The 20,100-nt window shown below is 38.9% G+C and overlaps 1 protein-coding gene and 1 long non-coding RNA gene across 6 annotated transcripts in view; one reads left to right on the plus strand and one right to left on the minus strand.

Annotated features, from left to right (window-relative positions):
* The window catches only part of LOC144318970 (uncharacterized), a 75,403-nt gene extending 67,263 nt beyond the window's left edge, over positions 1 to 8,140 (plus strand). The window contains exons 6-8 of one of the 2 annotated variants that reach the window (XR_013384902.1): positions 114 to 252; positions 1,936 to 2,001; positions 2,212 to 8,140. This is a non-coding gene — a long non-coding RNA (uncharacterized LOC144318970). The remainder of the gene's footprint in view (positions 1 to 113; positions 253 to 1,935; positions 2,002 to 2,211) is intronic. The other variant, XR_013384906.1, reaches the window with a different exon arrangement.
* The window catches only part of PCSK5 (proprotein convertase subtilisin/kexin type 5), a 458,158-nt gene that overhangs the window by 228,470 nt on the left and 209,588 nt on the right, over positions 1 to 20,100 (minus strand). For all 4 annotated transcript variants that reach the window (XM_077906524.1, XM_077906513.1, XM_077906535.1 and 1 more), the window contains exon 10: positions 134 to 237. In XM_077906524.1, coding sequence (XP_077762650.1) covers positions 134 to 237 — 104 coding nt within the window. The remainder of the gene's footprint in view (positions 1 to 133; positions 238 to 20,100) is intronic.

Genomic DNA, 20,100 nt, shown 5'->3' on the forward strand with positions numbered 1-20,100 from the left:
AAAGAGCAAGCTCTTTGTGTGTCAGCACACGACTTTAGGTTTCTTTTGAGGGGTTCTACTTCCTGCTCTCCATTTAAAATGGGGGAAAAATAAAAATATTTTGCCTGTGACAGAATATGAAAGAAGTTCTCACCCTTAAAACCAGCAGCATTGGTTTTCCAGTCATTAGCGTTCAAATGTCCTGCACGGGAAGTCCTGACAATAACATGCTGCACGTCTCTCCAGGTCAGAAACGGACTGGGGAAAGACAAGGTAAGAATCATTGTACCAAAAAAAAAAAAAAGATGGGGGAAGCAGAGAGTCACAAGCAAATTAAAAAAGCAAAAGCAAAATGGCAAAGTACTAAAAACAAAGGGTCAGTGATTTGGGTTTGGGGTGAACAAATGCCAAATGCCGCTCTGGTTCTTTCTCAACGTGGAGAAGTGACGTCAATCTGAGGGAGGCAGAAAATGTAACCTTAAATTTAGGAAATAATGTGGCATTAGTTAGCTGTTTTTAGAAGGGTGAGGATTTCCAGTTTCCTCAACAAAATGGCTCCCAAATCTGGCCTGGTCATCCTTTGTGTAAAAGCGGGCATCAGCATCTGAAAATTACGATAAGCTCAAGTCACAACTGAAGTCTTCTGGAACTTCCTTGTCCAGCTGTATAGCCAGCCAACTGATTTTCATTTAACAGAGAACTCAGCATTCTGCGTATATGTATGGGATATGGAAAAAGCCTCAGCTGAACTGAGTCCCCGGTGTCCGTGTTCTCACAGAAAGAGAATTCGGGACAGGGCCCAAAGCTGGGCTCCAAGACACAGCTATGGGAGTACCCTTAGTCTGCAATAAGTAGTTATTATATTAAATTACTGGATACCTATGTCTTGTGACTGTTAGCACTGTAGAGCACAAAGACATTGAGTAGAAGTTCCTTTCTTTGGAGAACTGCAATACGATTCATAAACATACAGAAAACAAATCCATGTGCACGGACTTTTGTTCTCTTTCAAAGAGTATGTATATACCGGAAGGCATTTGACTCAAAGCACGCACAGAATTCTAATCAAGAAACCTCTTCATTTCAGTCTTGAATGTCAGGTGTGACAACCTTTTACTTAATAATTAGGAAATATGGCAGTTATCATGCAGCTTGGATAGTTACTCTGTTTCTTGTCTTTCACCTTCCTTTTAGAAGGTATTTGCCAAGGCTGGTTCAGAACATTGAGGGGAGGGGAACGATGATTTGCTACCTTCCTTGAGCTGTGACAAGAGCATGTGGTAGCTCCTGTGGCCCCTCATACGCACATATATGGAGGTTGGCTTCTCCCAGGCAGAGGGAAAACTTGGTATCTTAATCATAGCTAATTTTCAATAATGGAGCTGCATATTTATACTATGTTTTCCCATTACACTCGCCTCATACATGTTTTTGAGAGTAGCCTCCCTGACAGAGAGGGCCCAGTGAGCAGATTCTGGCCTTTTCATTTCCTACTTTTGTGAAATTGGCTTCTCAGGGTTTCAGGTTCCCCATTTAGCATGTGGATGCTAACATCTACTTTACTCCATTGTACTGATTGAATCAAAGTGATGTCAAGTCCTTAACCCAGCTCCTGGTGCAAAATAAGCTATCAAGAAGTGGTAGAGAGTACAACCGTCTGCTACGTTTTGAACCACAGCTCCTATTTGGTGGCTTGAATATGAAGGAGACAGGGAGAGAAACGTACTATAGAGTTTTGACACCTTTTTGCTAAGCCCTCAGATTAAAAATAAAAGAGACAGTACTGCCATTTCCAAAGTTTTCAGGGGGGACAAGATTGGATGTAGACTACTTTGTAAGGTTGCATTCACACAATAACTTATACTAAGGAAATTAAAACCCAACTTCATGCGTTTTAAAAATATAAGAAGAAGGAAAACAGTTATTTCTGTTTTGTTTTACACAACACTTTGTTAGGAACCTGATAACGCATGAAACTCTGGAGATAGAGAAGGAGATTGCGTGATGGGGCCCAGGAGGTAGGTAAGTTTTATTTCTAAAACAAATAGCATGATTTGGCCCTTTGTTGATGGATATTGAATCCACACAATAATTCAGTAGACTTGTCACACCATGGTCAGAAAAATTAGGAAAAGCGTCAAAGGATAATTCTGAACGCTAGGGTGACCATAAGATGCTTTTCCTGATCTGCCTGAGGTGTAACGCTAATTTCCTTTCTCTTTCTCCATGCAGTTATTTGGGCGAGAGGCAAAAGCAACAACAAAAAAGCTCATCCTGGCAAGATTTTCCAGCCTCTTGACGTATGGTACAGCAGGATCCTCTCAAATGGACATGCATGTAATTTTTTTTTCACAAGCAAACAGCAAGACACCTGAAAGTATACTTGGATTTGATACATATGTCTAAGTTAACCTAGTGAGTTTAAAATAACATTTAACACACAGCTAGAACATTCACATTTTAAATATTACTCTTCATGGAAAAAAAAAAAAACAAAGAAATGAAGCAAGTTTCCTATGGTACCTATCACCAGGGCAAGATTCTTTCAGAAACATCAAGTTCTGACCATTGAGAGACCATTTCCCTACTGACCCTTAGCACTAAAGTATAATAGTGGTGGTGGTGACGATGATGATGATGATGATGATGATGATGACGACAACAACAGAACAGGGAACATTTATCTCATGCCTTAAGCAGCTGTATTCAGGCAGATTCAGGAAGCCTCCTGCATGCAAGTCAGCCTGAAGAACAGGAGTTACTTGCTCTCATGCCGGGTTGTAAAAACTAGTTCTTCTTGGAGTACTTGTAATTAGAAGGATGAAATTAGCTTCAGGAAATTGAAACTATGCATGGAAAGGAGGAGGTGGTCAGGTAATTTTACTCTGACATTTGATAATGCACAATTTCAGAAATCATTTAATTTCAAAATTTCCTGAATTTCACCAAAATGAAGCGAGTAAGTTAACATGGGAAACCAAGGGATTTTGCAATCAGTGGTGTTTCTACCTGTGGGAGGTAACTAATGATTAGCTCAGGAAATAGCCATAGGTTAATCTGCTAGTATCCTGAGAGGGCTTGTATTGCTGGGGGAGTCTGATTCACATTGTATGACCTATTTGTATTTATGCTATCAGGGATGCTGCAAAAGTTAAGAAGTCAGACTATGAAACTTCTAGTATGTCATATACAGAGTGAAAGCAAAGAGAAGGCTATATGATCCCTGTGCTGGGAACTTTGCAGGCCACAGTGGTGAAGTAGGAACCCCTACAGCCTACCCCCTTCTGCAATTATCCTGGAGCCACATTCCACTGGCTTCTGAACATCAAGACCCCTCTCACCTCCAAGAACAGAAGACAGCGCAGAGATCTTTGGGGGCAAACAACAATCAAGAGGCCACAAGCATAACTGACCTTTGGGAAAAGAGTAATTTCTCTCAATTCTGAGCCTGGAGACCACTGAGCCCATGAAAAGCCACAAGGATTTAGGCCACATACCCCTTAGGTTTCTACCTGGAATTATTGACAATTATCTTTATTTTTTTTTTTAAGATTTTATTTATTTATTCATGAGAGACACAGAAAGAGAGAAGCAGAGACACAGGCAGAGGGAGAAGCAGGCTCCATGCAGGGAACCTGATGTGGGACTTGATCCTGTGACTCCAGGATCACGCCCCAGGCCAAAGGCAGGCGCTAAACCGCTGAGCCACCCAGGGATCCCCAACAATTACCTTTAAACAACAATGTATACTAAAAGGGTAACATTAATAAATCCCTGCTAAATGTGGCTAGCTAGCTATGAGCTTTCAAGGCAATAAAACATACATGATTTTCTGAGGAGTTCTATATGTGTCCTCTTTTCCTGTTAGGAAGTTTTGCATCCTTTAGGGACTTCAAATTAATAACCAACATTAAATGAGCACTTGGTCAGGGCCAGGTATTGCATGTTGTACATGCATTATATATACTGTGCAATCTTAAACATCACAGGAGGGGCACCTGGGTGGCTCAGTTGGTTAAGTGTCTGCCTTCAGCTCGGGTCATGATCCCAGGGTCCTGGGATAGAGCCCTGCATCCAGCTGCCTGCTTGGTAGGGAGCCTGCTTCTCCCTCTGCCCACCCCCGCGCCCCCCGCCCTGGCTCATGCTCATTCTCTCTCTCTCTCTCAAGAATAAATAAAAAAAATAAAATAAAATAAAATAAAATAAAATAAATAAATCCTTAAAAAAAACAAAAACAAATCCATTATATGAACACAGGTAATATTTTTATTCCCGTTCCACAGAGGATAAGCAGATTGAGTTACACACGGTAACTCGAGTACATACAGGTAGTTAGTGGTAGAGTTACAATTCAAACCAGCAACACCTGGCTGGCTGAAGATCCTATGCTATCATTCACTATTTAACACCATTTCCAGATGGACCCACAAAAGTGGAATGAACACATACATAGTGGTTTACCAGGTAGTTCTTTGACAACTGGATCAGGAAGCCAAGTGTGGCATGTCATGTCCTCATAGTCACACCATTTTTGTACCTGTACTGTGTCTTTTAACTCAGTTGGCTGAGTTTTGTTTGCCATAGAATTCAGACGATTCTCAAGTCTTAATTTGGGGTTTAGGTTCTTTTTTTTTTTTTTTTAAACATTTTTTTATTTATTTATGATAGTCATACAGAGAGAGAGAGAGGCAGAGACACAACAGGCAGAGGGAGAAGCAGGCTCCATGCACCGGGAGCCCGACGCGGGATTCGATCCCGGGTCTCCAGGATCGCGCCCTGGGCCAAAGGCAGGCGCCAAACCGCTGCGCCACCCAGGGATCCCTGGGGTTTAGGTTCTGACAGCTTAACTTTGGCACATACTATCAAAGATAAATGGAAAGCTATTGAACTAGGAAATAGCATCTTATTTTTATAAGAGAGTATCATATGCTTATACTGTAGATCATAACATTAGATTATTTAGCATTATGGTTATGAACTTGCCACCTTGCTTGACATGTTCATGCTCTGATGTAGTTTGTAGTCTGGTTGGGTTAACACTTCTCCAATGAGGGGAGCTCATCTGAACCCCATCTCAAACACGTCTCATTTCCAGCAGCAAAAAAACAGGATAATTAATGACACAATCACTACCTGGTGTTTGTATTCCATTTTTGTTCTGAGCAGTTCAAAGTATTTCATGGCCCCAACAATAAGTTTAGAAATAGGACGTATCCCAAGAAAGACATTTTGTGTAGTGCTTCCTGTTGAGCTTCTAAGCCTAACTGCTAGCATTTAAATTCAAAAGCAAAACACAACAAAATCTCTCCCAAGAGAGATTTCAAGGCAATAAAACATACATGATTTTCTGGGGAGTTCTATATGTGTCGTCTTTTGGTTTCCTTTGTACCTCTTGGCTCACCTGCATGATTTGTCAAGACACCTAAAACACATCAATTAAGTTTTCTGTGGCTTTACAAACAAATGGCATTGTGTCTGTAAGCTCAGTCATTATTTCCTTGAAATACGTGCTGCATAAACCCTTAGAGGATACAATGCGATGGATGGTCACACAAAGCTGAGTTTTCTCAGCTAGTTCTGCACATATGTGAACCGTTCAAAATCAACTGGTACTTGGTAGTCCTTAAAAAACAGGGCCAATTCTGAAACCTGAGTGACTGACTCACCTGCATTTATTAAGAAGAAACAGGAAGTTATCCTCCCCCCTAAATCCCCAAATGGATCTAGCATCACAGGCAGTTAAGAGGAAACTGATTAAAGGGACAACATATACACATCTTGGTACAGAAAATTTCTCAACATGAGCAGCAATAGCAAATCCAGATAATGAAAACTGTTTCCTGAACGTGCCAATCTTCTTTACATACAAGAGTGATTCTATCTAATGCAATGATGAGCAATTTCAAGAAGCAGTCCTATGGGGAAACTGCACGACCAATCAGCAAGCACTCAACTGACTAAATATTCCACAAAAAATCTGAGACAAAACCAGTCTCGTTTTATGATCCTTACCACTGTGTAAAATAGAAAAGGGAACAAGTAGCCAGAAAATTAAAGTCATTGTACAGATGCTAAATAAATCAGCAATTAAGAAGAAAGATTCATTGTCAGCTGGGATAACAAAGATGAGAGAGAAGGTGTTTGAAGCCTTCTGAGTTTGGTAAAAACAGTATTCTGACTGTACCCCATGCGTGTCTGTGACAAGTCAAGAATAAAATACCGACCATCCGACAAAGGAAACCCATCTTCTTTGGTCAGGGAATGAAGCCGCTGAAAGGATCATCATATGTCCCACGGTAAACAGATATAAATTGCTAATGGGAGTGTGTTTGGTTGTTGTTTTGTTGTGTGGTACCTTGTGCTCTACATTAATTCAAAAGTTCCAGGCCTCAAATTGAGTGTACCGACAGAAAACACAGATAATAATACCCCCAGATTTGGAAATGTGACTTGTTCTGGTATCCCCTGGACACCTACTTATGATCTGTCCATACCTGAATGGAAGTAGAAAAGATAAAAGAAAAGAGAAGATTGGTTCAGGACCACCCAAGTCAACTTTTCATTCTACTCTCTTGTATACACCATTCACTCATTACGTGAAGGGAGTATAAAGTCAAAGGTACAGAAACTTGGTCTCTGAACACACTTCAGGGAACACAGACCCTAATTTACCAAGAAAAACTCTGCCATTTAAACTGAAGTGTCTTCTTTCCTTTGTACTTCTTGGCTCACCTGCATGATTTGCCATGACACCTAAAACACATCAATTAAGTTTTCTGCGGCTTTACAAACAAATGGCATTGTGTCTGTAAGCCCAGTCATCATTTCCTTGAAATACGTGCTGCATAAACCTTTAGGGGATACAATGCGATGGATGGTCACACAAAGGTACACTAACTTGAGATCACATGCATGGAAATCAATTCACAATAATGGAACTCAGTGCCACTTCTCCCTATGGATGCAATTCCCTCCAACAGTATTACCCCGAGGCTATAAATTCTGGCCAATCTAAAGGTCTCTCTCTTCATGTACTCTGAGACCTGGAATCCAAGTCTGACTTTCATTTTCATCCTCAATCTTTGAAATCTCTTGAAGTAGACAATAAGTGACAGGATGAGAACTCCCCCCCGCCCCCACCCCGCAAGCTTATCCCAGTCAGGCTGCAAGAAACCCAAGTCTGGGAAGGAAGCAGGAGGACAGACTCAGCCCAAAGACGTACGCAGTTCTAAGTGCACCGACATCGTCCTGCAGGAACACACTGCCATCCGCATTATTTTTATTTCTCATTTAAATTGGTTCTTAAAAATAATAACAAACACTGCTCAGAGTCACATGAGAATGATAGAACTGTGCTTTGCCATCGGGAAGACTTGGGCTAAATCATCACCTGCTATCTGATGCTTCTATGATGCCAGACAATTTTCTGAACCTCTCAGGGACTCAGTTCTTTCAGCTGACAGCAGAGGTGGTACCACACAGTCTGCAGGGTGGTTGCAAGAACCCAAGGTGATGCATACAGAGTGCCTGGCACAGACTCCCAAAGACAACAGCCATCGTGATTTATTAGGACGCACAACCTATCATCCCGAAACAATTCAGAAGGACCACTCTTGAGTTTCTGCTAGCATTGAGTTTCTGCTAGCTTTTGATGGTTCTCCATTTAATTAAGCTGTTCTTTTTTTTTTTTTTTTTTCTATTCCTAAATTTCGATGGTATGGTCCTGTAACAAATAAGCAAACTAGCATTTTTGATACATCAGTGTGTTCATGCTCGGGAAATAATAATGCCACTATCTGTCAAAGGATCTGGTTTTAATGAGCCAATGGTGCAGGCGTCAAGCTGACCGGTTAGGAAAACAAGTGCCTGGACCCACTGTGATTGTAACAAATCCTCTCTCTCTACTCGTGGGAACATCTTTGCTCTTGACAGTTGGCCACTGAGTGATGTAGAAGATGGTGGAATGTTCTTTGTGTGGACATCGGAGTGCCATATGGTACCAAATGTTAGGATGAAGACTGTATGTACTTATTTGCTCAAGTGAACTGCTAGACTGCAGTGTTTTTGAAACTTTTCTACTAGAGGTTAGGGATTTGCAAAGTTCTCACCTCAAAAGCCAGCAGTTGAACCCTTGGACAGGCAATAAAAATACTTGGCTGCATCTCTGTTATTACTATTATTCTAAGTTACAGCATTTTCTCTCATTTTTTCCCCCCGCTGAATACAAAGAATTAAAGTGATGCTTTTCTACCTGCTTATCAAGAAGTATATTTTTAAACAGGGATTTTTCAGTGTTCACCTGCCTTTTAAAGTTCAGTGAAAATCAGTATGCATTTTGGATTCTAGAATTTTAAGTAAATGTTATTCTATTTTAGAAACTCCTGGTTTATTATGTCAACTCCTAGCAGTCTTTCTAATTACTAGATGTCAATGGTAACAAAAAAATATTTTTAGGGATGCTCAGTGTTGAGTGTCTGCCTTTGGCCCAGGACGTGATCCCGGAGTCCGGGGATTGAGTCCTACATCAGGTTCCCCGCAGGGAGCCTGCTTCTCTCTCTGCCTATGTCTCTGCCTCTTTCTTGTCTCTCATGAATAAATAAATAAAATCTTTAAAAAATATTTTTAAAAAGCCTTATGCACTGTACATACCCATTGCGGGAAAGGTTAACAGAAATCTAGAACAAAAATTCTGTATTTTGTACAGAATATTTCAAATAACCTTATGGCTGATGTGACTGGAATAAGCAAAAGAATGTTTAACATTTCTGTACTTTACATTAAGAAAACAAAGCTGGCTTGTCACTTAAAGGAAAGTAGAGGGAGGAAGTAGTGATGAAAGACCCCCCAAAAGTTAAGCCTGCTTCCCCATCTATCCCCTGAATTAAAGACCAAAGATACTCCTGGCCTAAGAAAGTATATACATGATTCTCTACTAGACATGTACTCTTTTTTTTTTATTTTCAAGGCAGCCCGAGCATTAACTCTGCTATGTGTTCTATCTCTATTTTTAGAGTTTCAATTCCTAGAAATTATGGCAGGAATTAGGGGGTAAATTCTACCTTTCTTTTTTACTGCCTTTCTCAGTCTACATGTGAGATACCAAAGTCATGTCCCCCAGATGCCCCGGCAGGGAGGGGTGCACATGAGATGGAATTCTGAGTAATAAAACGTAAGTAGGAGTTTACTGGGCTTTTCTGAGAAAGCCTTTGCTTTCCTGACACAGGCATTCCCCAATTTTCCTTCGCTCTTTTCTTCCTTCTTTTACTTGAATGTGGACGTGATGGCTGGAGCTGTAGTAGCCATTTAAGAAAAGACAGAGAGGGGAACGTGGGTGGCTCAGTCAGTTAAGTATCTGCCTTTGGCTCACATCATGATCTTGGGGTCTTGGGATGGAGTCCCCTGATATCAGGCTCCCCACTCAGCAGGGAGTCTGCCTCTCTCTCCCTCTGCTCCTCCCCTAGGTCATGCTATTTCTCTCTCAAAAATAAATACTTACTTACTTACTTAATTAATTAATTAATAAGAAAAATACCAAGAGGGATGCCTAGGTGGCTCAATGGTTAAGTGTCTGCCTTCAGCTCAGGTCATAATCCCGGGGTCCCACATTGAGCTCCCCATGGGGAGCCTGCTTCTCCCTCTGCCTGTGTCTCTGCCTCTGTGTGGCTCTTATGAGTAAAGAAATAAAATCTTAAAAACAAACAAACAACTTCTCCTTACCTGGCACTCCTCACTTTGGATCTGATCTCTGCCAGGATCTGATAATTGACCAAAGGGTTTTGTCTATCATCTAATCCTTTAAGGGCAAGTTTGAATAGGTCTGTGCTTGGATGTTAAGCAGAGCAGGGACAGCTCACACCCTTTCTAAAGCTAGAATTTCTCATTGAGAGTGATTAAAAAAAAAAAAAAAAAGGAAAAAATAGGAACATAGGAAGGAAGAAGGGAAGGAAAAAGAAAAAAAGTAAAAGGTACTTAGAAGTACAGGGGGCACCTGGGTGGCTCGGTGGTTGAGCATCTGCCTTTGGGTCAGGTGGTGATCCCAGGGTCCTGGGATTGAGTCCCACATCGGGCTCCTTGCGGGAAGCCTGCTTCTCCCTCTGACTGTGTCTGCCTTTCTCTCTATGTCTCTCATGAATAAATAAATAAAATCTTAAAAAAAGAAAGAGGGAAGTACGGGGACAGGAAAAATGAAGAAAAATAATATGGAGCCCGTGGAAAAGACAGTGAACGAAAAGCAAATATAGCAATAAGGAAGGCAGGTTTAGATGCCAAAATAGAAATTGAGAGAAAGACTAAAAGGAGCATAGAGTAGTATTAGCAAAACAAAGTTTGCATTAGAGGGAGTCAATTGATAACGGATATAGATACTGTGAAACTGATAGTATGGAAAATTGAGTTAATAATGTGGACTACAAATATAAGAACTCCCCACAAATTTTTTTTTTAAAGGAAACTAATGAAGAGATGACAGGGAAATGCAAGATGACAGAGCTGGAGGCCAGAAAACAGAAACCCACTTCGAGATAGGAGTTTTGTCTGCCTCTGAGGACCAACACCTACTGAGTCTTCACGATTTACTTACAGTAATGCACACAAACCACTGCAGGATGCAGATAATATTATTCTTCCCTTTACAGGGAAGTGGAAACTAAGGCTTAGACAGGTTACATATGGATCCTAAAGTCAGTAACAGTGAGAACAAGAACAGGAATTTGCATGCAGGTCTCTCAGACTCCCAGGGTAGGCTTTATTAGTAATCAAAATCCCACTTGATTAAAAATGCCCCAGGTAGGCTCGAAGAACTCAGTATGTTTCAGGAAATATGAAGAATTGCATCTCTTACAGTCATCCTGATATCTGTATATGTATGTGTACGTGTACATATAATCTATAGGATTATCTATATGTACACATATAGTGTGTACATATAGATAGATACTAATGAAAAGTATCTTAAAAGCTATTTAGGAATTGGGACACCTGGGTGGCTCAGTGGTTGAGATCCCTGCAGGGAGCCTGCTTCTCCCTCTGCCTGCGTCTCTGCCTCTCATGAATAAATAAGATTTTTTTTTTTTATAAAGTTATTTAGGAATTAAAGCAGAATTTCTGCCTTAGGATTCTCTGCAAAGCTCATTTCAGGAGACCCATGAAAAAGGACAGTTAAAACCACTGAAAGGAAATAAGCCCAAGAATTTTTTTTTTTTAAGCCCAAGAATTTTATGCTAACCTCCTGTCCTTCATGAGTAAATGCAGAAGACACCCATTGATAGGACTGACAAAGTAAACTAACCTACCTCTCTACAAACACACGCTCTGAAAACCAAAATAAAGCAGATAACGTTAAGATCTATTTCAGCCGATGAATACGTAAGTCCAAATTAAAAACCCTAGAACGTGTTGTTGTTATGAAAGGCCTTCCATGGCTCAAAAATAAACACAGAGGGAAGACTTAACAAGTCTCTTAACACAATCCTTCAAAAAAGAAAAAAATAATGGGAAGAAATAAATTAATTAAAATAGCCTGTTGTGGGACGTCTGGGTGGCTCAGTGGTTTTGCACCGCCTTCAGCCCAGGGCATGATCCTGGAGTCCCTGGATTGAGTCCCGCATCAGGCTCCCTGCATGGAGCCTGCTTCTCCCTCTGCCTGTGTCTCTGCCTCTTTCTCTGTCTCTCATGAATAAATAAATAAATAAAATCTTTAAAAAAAATAGCCTGTTGCATAAATCCAGATTATGGTATTAAACATGGATATATAAGTGTAGGTGGGAACAGCAAAGTAAGCATGAGCCATGTTCATATAGCAAGGAGGCAAAGGGGAGAACTCCCTTGTTGTAAGATATATTTATTTTTAAATATCAGCTTTATTTAAAACCTAAAATTTAAAAATTATTAAAATATTTTAAAATATTTTTTCCTAAAAAAATATAGAAACTAAAAATTAAAGAAAGGGAGAGATTTTTCCACAACACACACACATGTAAAGGTATGGATGACAAAATTAATTGAAATACTATAACATTTTAGACATAAAGACACTGAAAAGGGGATGTCCCGGAGGCTCAATGGTTGAACATCTGCCTTTGGCTCAGGTTGTGATTCTGGGGTCCTGGGGTCCTGGGATCGAGTCCCTCATTGGGCTCTCTGCAGAGCCTGCTTCTCCCTCTGCCTGTGTTTCTGCTTTTCTAACTGTGTCTCTTATGAAAAAAATAAATACAATCTTAAAAAAAGACACTGAAAAGGACAAGGAAGTATAATTTAGCAGAAAGATAAGGTAGTGTCTATAATAAATATCTAACAGCATGAAATGTTTCTATCAAAATGTATGGATCCAGAGTGGCTGTACCAGTTCACATTCCCACCAACAGTGTAAGAGGGTTCCTTTTTCTCCGCATCCTCTCCAACATTTGTGGTTTCCTGCCTTGTTAATTTTCCCCATTCTCACTGGTGTGAGGTGGTATCTCATTGTGGTTTTGATTTGTATTTCCCTGATGGCAAGTGATGCGGAGCATTTTCTCATGTGCGTGTTGGCCATGTCTATGTCTTCCTCTGTGAGATTTCTCTTCATCTCTTTTGCCCATTTCGTGACTGGATTGTTTGTTTCTTTGCTGTTGAGTTTAATAAGTTCTTTATAGATCTTGGAAACTAGCCCTTTATCTGATATGTCATTTGCAAATATCTTCTCCCATTCTGGAGGTTGTCTTTTAGTTTTGTTGACTGTATCCCTTGCTGTGCAAAAGCTTCTTATCTTGATGAAGTCCCAATAGTTCATTTTTGCTTTTGTTTCTTTTGCCTTCGTGGATGTATCTTGCAAGAAGTTACTATGGCCGAGTTCAAAAAGGGTGTTGCCTGTGTTCTCCTCTAGGATTTTGATGGAATCTTGTCTCACATTTAGATCTTTCATCCATTTTGAGTTTATCTTTGTGTATGGTGAAAGAGAGTGGTCTAGTTTCATTCTTCCGCATGTGGATGTCCAATTTTCCCAGCACCGTTTATTGAAGAGACTGTCTTTCTTCCAATGGATAGTCTTTCCTCCTTTATCGAATATTAGTTGACCATAAAGTTGAGGGTCCACTTCTGGGTTCTCTATTCTGTTCCATTGATACTGATCTGTGTGGAGGTTCTTCAAAGAGTTAAAAATAGACCTGCCCTACGACCCAGCAATTGCACTGTTGGGGATTTACCCCAAATGTTCAGATGCAATGAAACGCCGGGACACCTGCACCCCGATGTTTCTAGCAGCAATGTCCACAATAGCCAAACTGTGGAAGGAGCCTCAGTGTCCATCGAAAGATGAATGGATAAAGAAGATGTGGTTTATGTATACAATGGAATATTACTCAGCCATTAGAAATGACAAATACCCACCATTTGCTTCAACGTGGATGGAACTGGAGGGTATTATGCTGAGTGAAGTAAGTCAGTCGGAGAAGGACAAACAGTGTATGTTCTCGTTCATTTGGGGAATATAAATTATAGTGAAAGGGAATATAAGGGAAGGGAGAAGAAATGGGCGGGAAATATCAGAAAGGGAGACAGAACATAAAGACTCCTAACTCTGGGAAATGAACTAGGGGTGGTGGAAGGGGAGGAGGGCGGGGAGTGGGGGTGAATGGGTGACGGGCACTGAGGGGGGCACTTGACGGGATGAGCACTGGGTGTTATTCTGTATGTTGGTAAATTGAACACCAATAAAAAATAAATTTATTAAAAAAAATGTATGGATCAAACACTATAAGAAAAAAGAAGTAACTGAGGGACCCAGACTACTATTTAGGCATTTTATTTTATTTTATTTTTTTCTTAAAGATTTTATTTAGTTTTTCATGAGAGACACACAGAGAGAGGCAGAGATGTAGGCAGAGGGAGAAACAGGCTCCCTGCAGAGATCCCAGTGTGGGACTCGATGCTAGGACCCTGGGGTCATGCCCTGAGCCAAAGGCAGATACTCAATCACTGAGCCACCCAGGTGCCCCAGTCAGATAATTTAATCCATTTATTTCAGGGAAAAGACTACAAAGGATTTGTTTACATAAAAGATATACGTTAATAGTATTAAAACATATCTCCTACAAAGAATAATTTCTTTTTCTTAAGAATTCACGCACCAACTAAAGAGCTTTATTTATTATTATTATTATTATTATTTTTACTAAAGAGCTTAAAAAAAAAAAAAGAGCTTTTTTAATTGCCGATATACTGAGCCAAAAGGAAACCTCAACTGCCCTAAGGAAAAACAATACTTCACATACCACTAGTGTGGCTGATAATCTAACTTCATTATCTGACCACAGCATAGTGGGGGGAAAAAGGTCAATAATTAATCTCAATAGAGACAAAGTGTGTTAATACTTAAAACTATTATTCTCAATTGTCATTCTACCAAAAAGGAAGCCCAAACATCCTTAAAAAGTAATGATAGCCAAAAGTGTGTTCAGAAGTAAATCTGCAGGTTTTTTTCTTTTTAAATCATACTAATGTAAAAGGAAAAATAAATGAACCATGATTCAACCAATAAGATTAATAAAGAATGAAGAGTGATCACAGGAAAACAGGAAAGATATTAATGAAAAAAACAGCATTAATCATTAACAAATCTAAGAACTGGCCTTTTGAAAGGAAGAATAGCAACAGAACATCTAACAAAGAAAATAATATATAAAATATATCATATTAATATTACATATATTAAAATAATTATATTATGCTACAAATTACAAAATATGCCATTATATTACAGTTATATATGTAACTATATGTAATTATTAGTTAATAAATTTGAGAATCTTACGAAATGGACCTGGTTCTGAAGAATATAGATGAAAAAAAATTAAGATTGAAAATTTATCAAAGGAGCACCTCAAAGGCTTTAGGGACAGATGGTTTCCTTCAAACTTACAAGGATAGTAATCGTAAATGTCTCCAGAGGAAAGAATAGATGCAAAGTTTCACAATTTGTTTTGTGAATTTAACATCTTGATATAAAAAACCAACAGTAACAACGAAGTGGTAGAGAGGCAGAGTACAGACAGGTTAAACCAATCTAGGTTAGGAGGCTTGATTCTTCATTTACTACCTATGCAACCATATATTTGAGGAATAAATGAGAAAAAAAATAAAGAAAGTACACTTTACGAGATTCTCCTCATATCTCATAAGTACACAATTAATATTAGCTAGGTGCTGTAACAATATAGAACATATACACATGCACACTATCCAGTTCAAGAAACTATGGGGATCCCTAGGTGGCTCAGCAGTTTAGCGCCTGCCTTCGGCCCAGGGCGTGATTCTGGAGTCCCAGGATCGAGTCCCACATCAGGCTCCCTGCATGCAGCCTGCTTCTCCCTCTAACCTGTGTCTCTACCCCCCCCCCCCCAATGTGCCTCTCATGAATAAATAAATAAATAAATAAATAAATAAATAAATAAATAAATATCTTAAAAAAAAAGAAACTATAAATGTCACTTAGGAAAATAAACACAAAGGCATGTATAAAATATTCTAATACTAAACCAACTGCATACTAAACAACCAAATTTCACTTGTAATATAAAAAGAAATAATATTAAAAATCTATTATTCTAATAAGTCCCATAAATGATTCTAATATGGCAAACTAAATGTCAAAAACCTCAACAGATACTGAGAAAAGATCCAAATTCCATTTTTAACAAAACCTTTGTAAAACCAAAAATGCTGCATAGCCACATGAAGAAAAGAAAAAAAAAATCAACAAAAAGTGAAACAAATAAAAAAAAAAAAGAATCCAGAGAAAATCAGGACCTAGACATGAAAGCTTATTGTCATTTTTGATACTTAATATTTTAAACGGTGGGCTAATATAACAGAAACACTAATCATGATTATATCAGCTTCTATATTTGTACTACTTTCCATATGTCCACATCTGTGTCATCCTGGCAACAAACTGGTGATTCTGGGTTATTGCCCCAAATTTCAGATGAAGAAACCAAAATTTAATGAGGTCAAGAAACATAATTTTCACTTGTTCAAGGCTACCTAGGTAGTAATAGAGTGGAGGCAGGACTGGAACTGATGTCAGCCTGACTCCAAGACCTGCAGTCATAATGACCAGTTTGTAAATGAAAACAAACCCAGAAAAAATTCAAATGAAGAGAGAGTTACCATAGTCCAAAGTCATGTATATATTCCCTCCCCTCAAAAAACAAGGTAATCAGTTACAACACAATGTGAATTAAAGGGGCTAGAGAAAAGAAAACATACAAAAACAGTATCTCTGTTATACATGATGTAACAGTAACAGCAAAGCATTCAAATATTTACTATTCCAAAAAAGAAATCTACCCAAAAAAGTATGGAACTAAAGACAAGCCTGAAATGTTATTTTGCCAATAAAAGAGAGATCTGAATAATTCAGAGGCAAATTTTCTTGAATGGGAAAACAAACTGTTATAAAGAAGCCAAGATTCATACAGTTGTCATAAATTGTCATTCAGCCTGTTTTGGGGAACACGGCAAAATGGTTCTAAAATTTTCCAGGAAAAATAAACAGGTAGAAATGCTTCAGAAAATATTTAAAAAGTGGAATGATCATGTAATGTCAAAGAATAGACAGAATAATAAACAGAAAACGCAAGGGAGACCTTGATAAATTCAATGACTGGAATGCAAAACAAATTGTTTTTGGAGAGGAAGATTACGTAAGAAATGGCATCGAGTAAATGGATCTCTATAAAAATTCAACTTAGAGCCTCCTACTGAATGCCAAAATAAATTCTACGTGGTTAGACATTAACATTGAAAAATGAAATAAGGGCAGCCCGGGTGGCCCAGCGGTTTAGCGCCAGCCACCTTCAGCCCAGGGTGTGATCCTGGAGACCCAGGATTGAGTCCCATGTCGGGCTCCCTGCATGGAGCCTGCTTCTCCCTCTGCCTGTGTCTCTGCCTCTCTCTCTCTATGTCTCTCATGAATAAATAAATAAAATCTTAAAAAAAATGAAATAAAGCCCTAGATGAAAATGGAAGTTGGTATTTGAGACTTTGAGATAGGAAAGACTTTCTAACCTGAGCTCTTAACTTGGGGCCCATAGGTTACTTTGGGGTACAGAAAATCCTCTATTATACATGTGCCTGGGCTCATTTTAGGGGGAAAGCATACATAGCTTTCTTAAGCATACATAAAATTCTCCAGAAGGTCTAAAAAATGAGTCATGACTAACTGCAAAATTTATTATAAAAAACACAGATAATTGACTAATAATAATGAAAGAATAAAGAAAAAAAAGCCCCCTCTGCCAAAACAATCTGAAGCAAACTTGAAAGTAGATGACAGGGCAGCCTGGGTGGCTCAGAGGTTTAGCACCGCCTTCAGCCCAGGGCCTGATCCTGGAGACCCAGGATCGAATCCCAGGTCAGGCTCCTTGCATAGAGCCTGCTTCTCCTTCTGCCTGTGTCTCTGCCTCCCCTTCTCTCTGTGTGTTTCTCATGAATAAATAAACAAAATCTTAAAAAAGAAAGTAGATGAAAAATTGATAAAATACTTGTAATAACTATGGCCAGGGCTAATATGTGGAGCATATGCCAATAAGAAAAATATTAATAACATAAATGATTAGTACATGATTTGTAGAGGATTCACAGCATTTACAGCCCTTTCGAGTGACTTGGAAACACGTTTCTGAAATTCAAGTTGAATATCAGTTGCTAGAATTCAGGAGTTGATTGACACCCAATTTTCAACAAGTGGACAGAGACAGAACTCACAACGACCTAGAAGAATCTTCTTGAATCTAATCTTGCTTGACTGTGTTGGACAAAGCATTATGTTGTTAAAATGGATGGTAAAAGACTAATAGAGAAGGGAGGACAAGAGGAACAACAGGATCTGAAGGGAAGGTGATAGGCAGATTGAAGACAATCAAGTAGGAAATATTTTTGCAATAAATACATTGCGTATATTAAGAGTGTTTGAAACAGGCATCATAGTATTAGAAGTTACTGTACTATTCAAGCATAAAACAGTTGCTGAGCTGCTGAAAGTTGTGTAGGGATGCTTTTGATCTTTGTTTTTATATTTCTACATGCTTTTTTAAAAAAATGGTATGTATTATTTTAGTGATAATAATCTAATTTTTAAATGGTTCTATTGCTAGCAATATTGGTGATGGGTTTGCTCTTCTGGGATCTTTCAGTATTAAATATTTTAGTGCAAATGGAATCAGTGGATGACTGGTAATTTAATTTTGCCAAATAAGGATAGCACCATTTTATATAATTAAAAATTTTTTTTACCAAAATAGTACATAATTTCCAAATAAGTCACTTAAGAATTTTTTAAACTAAAAAAACCCCTTTATTTTAAAAATTACCTGAATTATCTTACCAGTATTATTCTCCCTTGCCTGGTGATCTTTGAACACTCTTGCTAAATAGCATCTCTACAGACCAGATGGTCTCTGGGCAAACTTCCAATGTTATGATTTCTCAGACAAACTGATCACAAGTATTTTCTATTCCAGGTATGGTATTGCCTATAATGGGGAGTTTTAGCACAATGAACATTATAAAATTGAATACATCTGCTATGGCAATGAGGCTATGTCACCTCCAATGGCACCTAAATTCAGAGCAGTGAATAAGAATACAGCATGACTAATATGATCACTCCCAGATCATGCTTTCTCCAGGAAGCTCCCTCTTACATTCTTTCAAGTCAGTTATAAAGGTTTCCAATAGCCAAATCACAAGCAGGCGCCTCTGAGAGCCTGCCTTAAATTTCTCTCAATTCTCTTCCCTCCTCCCAACATTCTCTGGCTGTGTACCAAGTTTTTCAGATAAACTAGTTTGTCCACCAAAAATCGAAAATTAAAGGGTGCCTGGGTGGCTCAGTCAGTTAAGAATCCAACTCTTAATTTCAGCTTAGGTCATGATCTCAGGGTTGTGAGATCAAGCCCTGCATCTGGTTCCACACTGGGCATGGAGCCTAAGATTCTCTTCCCTCTCCCTCTGCTCCTACCCCCCTCTAAAAAAAAAAAAAAAAGATAAGACTTTGACTAGATTCTGGATGAACAATTTTAAACTCTGAAGTGATGCCCCATTTTCAATCATATATGGGCATGTTTCTCAATAATGGTAGAAAAAATATGGATTATTTCTCCTTTTCATTTAGCCTTGTTATATAAGTCTGGGTCTTGATTTCAAGCACAATTGGATAAAAAAAGGGTGAAACTCAGTTAATGCTGCAATCAAACAACAACAGTAAAAACTCATAAAAACCAAGTATAAGTTGGATCAACTTTATGACTCCACTTTTAGCAAAAATGATATCATTTCATTGGTGACCTACCTAATCTTTTCTTTATTTGCCATTATGCACCCTTCCCTACCCTTAGCCCACCAGCAATTTCTATCACAATATCATCCTTTGTTTTACTTTTTCTTTCATAGTGCTTAATGTCAGATGTAATTAACTTTTATGCTGTCCTTAGCTGGAACGCATGCTCTCTGAAGGCGAGGTTCGAAGCATCATATGCATTTGGGATGAACCTGCTCTACCATTCTGGCAGCTAATGTTTGGAACATACATGCTTTGCTCATAGCTGTATTCTAGTTCTAAGCATGGTGCCAGACATACATGGAGTTACATCAGAATTCTGATGCTAGGGGATCCCTGGGTGGCTCAGCGGTTTAGCGCCTGCCTTTGGCCCAGGACGCGATCCTGGAGTCCCGGGATTGAGTCCCGCGTCAGGTTCCCGGCATGGAGCCTGCTTCTCCCTCCTCCTGTGTCTCTGCCCCCCCCCCCCATAAATAAATAAATAAATAAATAAATAAATAAATAAATAAATAAATAAATAAATAAATCTTAAAAAAAAAAAAAAGAATTCTGATGCTAAAGGTTGCAACAGTGACCATAAGATGCATTGCAATTTCTGAGATGGCAAAAAAAAGTGTTTCAAAATAAAGAGATGATGGTAACAAGCATGACTCAATAAGTATTTCTTGAATGAACCAGTCAACATTTAAAGTTAAAACTAAATTTCTCAGCAGTATACCCCACTAACTATAGCTACCCAAACAGATACCTATTCATATTTTTGAATAACTAAGAGATTTCCTTCTCACCACTTATTCATTCACTTGTTA

Source organism: Canis aureus, chromosome 1 (genome assembly GCF_053574225.1).
Source record: "Canis aureus isolate CA01 chromosome 1, VMU_Caureus_v.1.0, whole genome shotgun sequence".
Taxonomy (NCBI): domain Eukaryota; kingdom Metazoa; phylum Chordata; class Mammalia; order Carnivora; family Canidae; genus Canis; species Canis aureus.